General features: G+C 37.3%; 1 protein-coding gene and 1 long non-coding RNA gene across 3 annotated transcripts; both read right to left on the bottom strand.

The window, feature by feature from the left end:
* Positions 1-1746: 1746 nt before the first annotated feature.
* Positions 1747-2796, bottom strand: LOC104962191 (uncharacterized). The gene is made up of 3 exons (XR_800181.1): positions 2634-2796; positions 2115-2257; positions 1747-2005 (listed from the first exon to the last, which is right to left on the bottom strand). It is a non-coding gene; the product is annotated as an uncharacterized lncRNA (long non-coding RNA).
* A 4899-nt stretch (positions 2797-7695) lies between these two features.
* On the bottom strand, positions 7696-8973 carry s100w (S100 calcium binding protein W). Of its 2 annotated transcripts, none has more exons than XM_010790594.1 (3): positions 8881-8973; positions 8387-8535; positions 7696-8256 (listed from the first exon to the last, which is right to left on the bottom strand). In XM_010790594.1, the coding sequence occupies exons 2-3, from the start codon at positions 8525-8527 to the stop codon at positions 8068-8070; spliced, it is 330 nt and encodes a 109-aa protein (XP_010788896.1). In that variant the 5' UTR covers positions 8528-8535; positions 8881-8973; the 3' UTR covers positions 7696-8067. The 2 variants fall into 2 exon arrangements, with proteins under 2 accessions (XP_010788896.1, XP_010788897.1); XM_010790595.1 differs by having other exon boundaries at positions 8387-8529; positions 8881-8955.
* Between the last annotated feature and the right edge of the window lie 44 nt (positions 8974-9017).

Below are 9017 nucleotides of genomic sequence, written 5' to 3'. Positions count from 1 at the left end.
TGTGTGTTGTACAGTGCGTCGATGCGGCCGACAGACGGGTCTCAGTTGGTTTGGTGTCCTATGCTTACTTTTAATACTTGTAAATACAACTTTTGCCCGTAATTTCAATTCCCCATTTCAGCGACCAGAGACAGGGGTGGATATATCCAGTCTCTGATTGTGTAACGTTATTATGAGAGTGCTCTCATACTTTAAATTGTATATATTTATATAAATATATTTGTGTGTGTCCCCGCATCTGTAGCCTGTTATTGTCTCATTATACCGCACTCTCAATGAATTCAAAGTAAATATATAAGTCGTCATGAACACATCTGTCCATCAGACAGAGTGCTGCTGTGCCTCCTGTCATCATTAATGGACTTCTCTTTAAAATGACCGCTCAGAGGAGAGGAGTTCTCATTTCTCTAACTGCCTGCTGCTTCCCCTCCTCTCTCCTCGGTTCCCCTCCTCAGTCCTTCGCTCGCATCTCATGTGGGCGGGACTAAGTCTCGAGGATAGGAGTCGAGGAGGGGAAATGTAAGAATTGAGAAGCCTCTACAGACAGGAAACCAAGGACAGATCTAAACAAGACAAAACACAACGCAGATAGAAAACAAAAGACAGATCTAGACAAGAAAAAACACAACACAGACAGATCGTGACATGATAAGGATTAAATCAAATACGTAGTTATAGAAAGATATACATAACAATAATTTTTTCTCACCATGATATTCCATGTTATGACTTTTAGGGATAACCTCATGTTTGCATGTTATATTATTTTTGACATCAGCTTCATGAAATTAATCACATGAGAAATATGATGACTAATGCATAAATATATATTATTAATATAGTTACTGTTATTCAGTGTAATCCCTCACCTTCTTCTATCCTTAGATAGATAGATAGAATTGGAGGGATGTAACCCTCTTTAAAGGTCACACATGCAGAGCACACAGCACACAGTGACATTTGGCCTCTGCATTTAACCCATCCTAGTACTAGGAACAGTGGGCAGCTATTGTACTGCGCCCGTGGAGCAATGGGAGTGGGGGGGGGGTGTCCGGTGCCTTACACAAGGGCACTACGGCAGGGCCCAGGAAGTGAACTGCGACCTCTCCAAGTAGCAGTCCACACTCTATTTAGCTCTGGTCGGGGACTTGAACCGACCAGTTGAACCGGCGACCCTACGGCTCAAAGTCCAAGCCCCTACTGACTGAGCCACTGCCGAACACACGATACGCCAGTGTTGGGCATAATTTATTATTCTATTGTTGACATTTTACAACAACCAGGGCCAACTTATGTAGGCCTCTTTGTTAACGTTTTACTTCAGAATGCCTTCTGTGGTTTTTTTCTCTCCGTAATTTACATGAAGCAATTCATCCTGTGTGCATCTGTTTGTTGAGGATTCCATTTTGTTTAATAAAAGCTTATGAAAAGGGGAATAAGAGTTGGTTTTATATCATGCTTTTGTTCGGAATAACATACTTGATAGTTGGACAAATTTCAGACCGGCTGTGTTATTATTGTGCATTAAAACTAATTGTTGCAAATAGGAAAAAATAAATGGTTTTGCAATTATGGAAACTAACACAGAAAGTTAGAGAGTTGTGAAGACTTAAATTGAAAAAAATGATTCAAAAATGTATTGTTGACCGCTCAAATGTATGGTAGATGTCAATCATTAAATGTCAATTGATGACATTATAAACTACAACAGTATGCAAGTGATACAAATGAAGACACCCATGTTGATTTAAACTCAATCATTTTTATTTTTTATTTGCCAGTATTGAAGGGCCTTTGAAAACCAATTGACAGTGAGACAATAAACATCACATTCTCGTGTAGGGAGTGTAACATTATGCCATTAGCACTTTTTTGAGCAGTCTTCCCAGTCTTGGCCCTTGCCAGTCTTCTTTTGGTAGCAGCAAACGGCAGCTTGTCCCAGACAACAAGAAAAGTCTCTGAAGTCGCAGGGATTCTTGTCGCATTTTTTAGCTTTGAGCTTTTCCTGGGGAAAATAATATTACTGTTAAAAGCAAGTAGTGAAGAAGAAGCAGGATAGTAAGGGAATGTGTTGGGGCTTGTTCATTGTAACTGTGTGTAAGGGAGGTTCTTACTTTCATCTCAGCGCATTCAATTTCTTTATCCATCATCTTCATCATCTGCTCCTTGCTGATCTTGCCCTCAGCGTCAGAGTACTCCACGAACAACTCCACCATGCTTTTAATGATGTCTTGCAGACGATGAGCCATGGCTGTATCTGAAAAAAAGGTATATTTTTTGAGTAATTATATAAGAAACAATAGACTTTCTATCATTTTAAAACTGAGAGGATGAACAGAAAATCAAAGGTGTCAGGATTTGTGTAGTGGCAATATCGTCAAGTATTGTGGAACTATTGATATTGTCAAATTAGATTCAACTTAAGTACACATAAGAACAATTTCAAGCCAGAAGTTCAAATGCAAGCACTCTAAAGTCTAAGATTATATAATTACATAGCCAGTTTACAGACTATACAATGTCATGTTCTGTTGTGTCAGGCTACTTGGTACTCGTCATGATCAATATGTGAACATGTGACTCTTACATACAAAACACACTCGCTCTATATATTGCTTGATATCAAGACTCACCTTAGAGTTGAGGTTCCCAGGTAGAGAGAGTTCACTAACTTGGTCCCAGATGAGAGTGATGTTAGACTGAGGGGAAAGCCTACTTTTATAAGGGACTACACACCATGAATGATTTGGCAAAAATCATGCAGCATGCAGGATTTTGCCAAGTCATTCATGTACTGAAAATCTGACCCACTCCCACCAAACCAGTTCCAGCGCTTTTGTGCAATACTGAGCCAAGATCCATCATTTATCATGTTTGAAAGGGTGAATAAATGTTTGTGTTTGTTTGCATTTGTTGACATTGCTCAAATGGGTGTGTAGGTGCGCTACAGTGATGGGAAGTGTTTTGGTTACAGGTGGAGTTCACCTCACATTACCCTGACAACGATAGAGATACTCTGAAGTAAATTATGTGTTTGAGCAAGGTTTCATTCATTATAAAACCTATTATTGACCATTCAGTTGTCAAATGATATATGATAATTATACTTATTTATGTTGTAATTTTATTTTTTGATTTATTCTGTATACAACATCTGTTGCATTTCTGTCCGACCCGGCAGCCGTTGATTGTGGTGTTTCTTCAGGGAATTTCCAAATAAAAAAAGGGGGCGTATGCTACATTATAAAACGGACAAGTCAAATCAAGCAATCTGATTGGTTCTTAGCCGTGATATACTGAGCGTATACCACGGGTAGAATTGTAAATTACTTTTCACAACAAGTCAGTATCCCTCCGCGTCTGAGAAAAACAGTATACCGTTGGGCTGAAAAGCAAACTGCCTGCAGCTAAGGGGGTTGTCGACCCTCCGCTTCGCGTCGGGCCGAACCACGCCCCTTAGCTGTGATATAATGAGCATATACCACGGCCTGTCGTGAGCTATTGCTTAAGTATACCAAATGTTAATCCCCCTGAGACAGTTAGGCTAATCTGCCTGTAACCAAAACACTTCACACATGAATGCATGAACTTTCATACAGGATTGTTACAATGTTATAGTCTATCCCTTAATCTCTATGGCATAAAAGGACAGGCCAAGCCGGTTTGTGGGGAGTAGGTCAGAGTTTTATTTATACATGAATCGGCTGATGTTTTTTAATTTAATTTTACAATATGTGTGTACAGATGTCAGACATTCTGTTAAAACAAGATTTGTAGGTAAAAAAAAGGCTGATTCATGCAATGACCTTGCAAAATGTTGAATGTAACATGGCAACAGTTATTAATCTAGAATTTGAGAGTAATTCCTTAAATGTAAGCTTTATTCTGTGCTACTGCAGACACTAAAGATACATCCTGTAACTTACTTGTTGTCTTCATTCTCTGTTCATTCACTTTGTTTTAAATTACATTACGTTTTCTTTAAACTTTTTAAAATCAATCAACACTGTCGATATGTTTCAGGAATCTGCTATAGTTAAAGCTGTTGCATAAAGAAATCCCTTAAAATTAAGGAAGAACCTCAAAACCATCATAATGTGTCGAACTAAAATAAACAAATGGCATTTATGAACCGGCCTTCACTGACAGGGGCTACTGCTACATCCACTCAAGCATGTTTCAGTTTAAAAGTTGTTTGCAAAAAAGAGTCCATCCAAAAATGGCCGAGACAAATTATAATATAAATGTTTATGTTTTATGATCTTCTTTGTCTTTTAATGGCAATTGCTGCATGTGTAAACGTATTTGCTCTCACTAATTTCCCATTTATTTGCAGGGAAACCCCTGTTTTATCCTATATGCTTTCATTTGTTTGAAAGCACCATCTTAATGAACCGAAGGATTAGTTCATTCTTACAAAATGTATAACCATACACACAAGGAATATCTTTACTTCCTGAGCCAACAATATAGAAAACCATGTGTTCTACTTCTAAAACGTCTTGGAAACATACTACATTTGAATTTTGAAATAAATGTTTACATTTAAACTCACTGACAGTTCAAGAGGACAGGACCCAAGATATGGGTGCGGTCACAACTTGAAGTGATTCAAAGGTTATACTTCATATAAATACAACAATACTGAATCACTGAATGTCCCCTATGTTTACATTACACTCTGCAGCTATCAAAGGCTTTGGAACACACATTTTTGTAAATATTAAAATAAGTTATATTGAGAAAGTATGATTTAACTTTGCCACAACATGCGTTAAATAATTAAAAACCTATTTGGATCAGTTGTTGTTGATTTGTTGTCAGCCATCATTTTATAAGCTAATCACATAAATGATCAGGTGGTTTTATGAAGCCACTATTTGAACAAATTCCCTTTTGAGATTTAATTTCTACACGTTATTGTTTGTCTATTTGTTTTGCTTTTGGATGTTGCTAGGCTCTGTTGGACACTAATAGTAAACCTGCATTGCCTGTTTTAATCGCTCAACTGTTTTATTCCGGCAGCCAAGTGAACCTGTTGAACCATTGTGCTAGACCACAGCCTGCACTAGGTTCTGTAAACCGCCTTTTTTTTAACCAATCACAAGAGCCTCATGGAAACAAATGAGAACCAATAGAAAGGTGTGTTTGCTGATAAACCAGATGGGAGTGAGTTAACACTTTGTGGAGACAGGACTATTTGATTTAAAATAAGGTAAGGACACATTCCCATTGCAGAGCAAATGTTCGAATATAACCTCTAAAGACATTATTGGGAAATAACAAAACTTAAAAACAATGCTTCCCAAGAATATAATTGTGTGGATACATACAAAAATACAATTAGTGCCCCTTGTCTTTTGCTTATAATACATAATAATCTCTATGTGCAGTGATGGGTTGGGAATTATGCAAATTGACATGATACATGTTGGGATTAGACCATGTTAATTGACATAAACACATCCAAAGAGAGAAAGACGGAAAGACAAAGAGATATATTCTATCAATGATATTTATGAAACAATCAGAAGAAATCTGATATGGGAGAATAATCAATAGTATTGGAAATAATAGACATAACATTTCTATTTAGGAAGCACTGACAGTGATATGTGCCCCGGAAAACATAGCAGGTGATGTCTGTTGAATTTTTGATGATCCCATGAGGGTTTCCTTCCACAGAAGTGACATCTGATACCTGCAGCTACTTGTACAGTGATTGCCATAAACCGTAAAGGATCTTACAACAACGGAGACTTTTGGAAGTTGCTTTCCAGGAAGGAAATGTTATTTGCAAACAGTTGACAGAGGCATGAAGGCAGTGCATTTCATATTTTGCATGCAACTTTTATACACAAATAACAAGCATGAGATTCATAATGGCTCTGCACATAGCTTAATAGCAGAAGCATTTGTTTTCAGGATCAGGTGTGTCAGAAATAACACAAACCCATTGTGGCCTGAAGGCAATTTAAATTACATCTTAAAGGCTATTGTTTTGTTTTTCTTCAGGGTGTTGTTGCCTTCTGTCAGACATTAAGGGTTAACCTGCATTATCTGTCATTGCCCAACCTTTCTCTGGCAGCCAAGTAAAAAACTGTCTCATTTTGCTGCCTACGGCAGGTATTTCTTTAAACAGCTTTTATCCAATCACAAGAGCCTTATGGAAACAAACAAGAACCAACAGAAAGTATATTTGTTGATAAACCAGATGGAAGTGATTGAAAACTTTATGGAGGGGAAACAAATCCATATAGAATTAAGCTAAATCAATTAATCTTGATATTTAAAGTGGTATGAAAACATTCACACTGAGCAAAGCGTGTTTTAATCAAACTTCTAAAGGCATCAACAACAAAACAAAACCCTAAAACAATGCTTCCTAAGAGCTTAAGGTGCAGCTAAAGATAATATGCAAATACTGCCCCCTGTGTTTCGTTAATCATAAATAATAAGTCATTTTCTAAATGTTTATTTATGGGTTGGAATTTTGTAATTTGACAAGATAAATGTTGGGTTTGATTCATGTTCATTTACACAAATACATCCAAACAGAGAAAGACAGAAAACAGAGAGATATACTCTTAACTCCTTTTATGGCGTAAAAGGATTCTGATATACAAGAAGTCCTTAACCTGTGAGGTACTCCAGACAGTATTGTTGGAAAATAATACAGCAGATACAGCATTTCCATTGAGGAAGCACTGACAGTGATGTTGAATGTTTGTTGAATGTTTGATGATCCTATGTTTCCACAGCAGTGACATTAGATATCTATCAACTATATACAGTGATTGCCATAAACCGTAAAGGATTTTACAACAAACCAAACTACATTTTTGGAAGTTTATTTTCAAGAATAAAAGTTATCCGAAACTCAGTGGACAGAGGTGGGAAAGCAGTGAATCTCACATCTTGCATGCAACATAATGGACCAATAACAAGCTTGAGTTTCACAATGGATGTGCATTTAGCTTAATAGCAGCCACAAATGTGTTAAGGGTCAGTTATGTCACACATAACATTAACCTACTGTGGGCTGAATGTCATTTGCAAATAAATAATAGTGCTACAATCAATTCATGATTAAAACATGTTAAAGTTATTTATATTTGATTTTCTTTGGGGTGTTGTTGCCCTCTGTTGGACACTAAAGGTAAACCTGCATTACCTGTTGCTGCGTAATTGCCCAACCGTTGTTCTCCCACAGCCAAGTTAATCACTGGTTATGCTGTTGTATAGCCTGCAGCAGGTATTATTTTGAAAACCGCTTTTCAGCCAATCACAAGAGCCTTATGCGAAAAAACTAAAACAGATAAAAAGGGGTGGTTGCTGATAAACTGAATGGGAGTTAACACTTTGTGGAGTGGAAGAAAATCCATATAAAATAAAGCAAAATCAAACAATCTTGATATTAAAAGTAGTATGAACACCTTTATATATACAGACTATGATGAACACCCATCACTCCCATTGATTACACCCAAGTCAGTAGTTTTGGAAATAATAGAGCTAACATTTATATTGATGAAGCACTGACAGTGATGAGTGCACTGCAACATAGCAGGCGATGTCTGTTGAATGTTTGATGATCCTATGCATGTTTCCACAGCAGTGACATCAGATACCTATCAGCTACGTGTACAGTGATTGCTATAAACCAATACAAAAATAAAACACAACAAACCAAACTTAACTTATGGAAGTTTATTTTCTGGAATGAAACTTCCTTTGAAAACAGATGACTTAGGTATGAAGGCAGTGAATCTCACATTTTGCATGCAACTTTAATACACAAGCTTGAGTTTATAATGTAAGTGCACAAAGCTAATACCAGCCACACCTGATTTCAGGTTAAGTTGTGTTACATAAAATATATGCATATTGTGACCTAAATATTATAATGGATGTGCAAATAATGGATGTGCAAATAGCTTAATAGCAGCAGCATCTGTTTTCAGCGTCAGTTGTGTCACACATAACATAAACATACTGCGGCCTAGATGCCATTTGTAAATATATTATGCATATTATACAAACATTTGTAGGTTTTGCAGGTAATATTCAGTCTTCTTGTTCAGCTTCTGGTTCTTTGCCCTTGACTTTCTTGCCACCCTTCCCTGTCTTCTTCTGGTAGTAGCATCTGGCCAGGACACACACACACCGACAAAACTCTCGGAAGTTGACCTCTCCATCGTGGTTTTTATCCAACATCTCCATTGCCTCCCCGATGTCATCTGCATTGATTTTATCCTGGAGGACACATCATAACAGTTAAATAACAACATGAAATGCACAGAAGCCCACCTGAATGGTTGTCTACAGTATCACTTTTATTTTATGAATACTATGTCATGCAAAGTAGGTGTTTAAAGTCTCTTACCTTTAATTCTGGGCTTTGTATCTCTAGCTCCAACACCTTCTTCAACTCTTCAATGTTTAACTGGGGTTTTTTGCCATCATCATCAGCATACTCCAGAAATACGTCAACAATGTTTGTAATGACCTGTTCCAGACGAGCCATGGCTGTAGCTGGAGAGAAAGATAGTAAGTAATTAGCAGAGGAAGGAGGAAATACCTTGACAACATAGACAATAAAATGAACAAAATAAACATTGTAGTAGACACTGTATTGTCAAGACTATGAAGCGTTGTGAGTTCGTAAGAGATATGTCATAAGACCAATGTTTATAGACAAATCAGAGGATGCTTAAAGTACTGGCTAAAGAGTAAATAAATGGGATGAAACCTGAATTAACATGATGAATGAATTTATAACAGTAATGCCATTTATTGACTCTTCCATTGTGCCTTGCATTATCATCATCTAAATGAAATGCTACTGTGTTCTAACAATTAGCTTTAATCAGTACTTGCCTTAGAGTTCAAGTTCCCCGGATTAAGAGAGATCACGTCTGTGTTGCCGGCTGTCCCAAGTGAGAATGTTTCAGACTGAGGGGAAAGCCTCCTCTTAAAGAGAAGACACACACACACACACACACACACACACACAC

Source organism: Notothenia coriiceps, unplaced genomic scaffold, assembly GCF_000735185.1.
Source record: "Notothenia coriiceps isolate Sejong01 unplaced genomic scaffold, NC01 NC01_scaffold00034470, whole genome shotgun sequence".
NCBI classification, from domain to species: domain Eukaryota; kingdom Metazoa; phylum Chordata; class Actinopteri; order Perciformes; family Nototheniidae; genus Notothenia; species Notothenia coriiceps.
The sequence above is the reverse complement of the archived record's forward strand: the minus strand, read 5'-3'. Positions and strand labels throughout refer to the sequence as shown.

Coding starts and splice junctions, on each gene's coding strand:
- s100w (XM_010790594.1), bottom strand. CDS start 8,527: ATGGCTCGTCTGGAACAGGTCATTACAAACATTGTTGACGTATTTCTG. Junction 8,257..8,386: donor TACAAAGCCCAGAATTAAAG/GTAAGAGACTTT, acceptor TGTGTCCTCCAG/GATAAAATCAATGCAGATGA.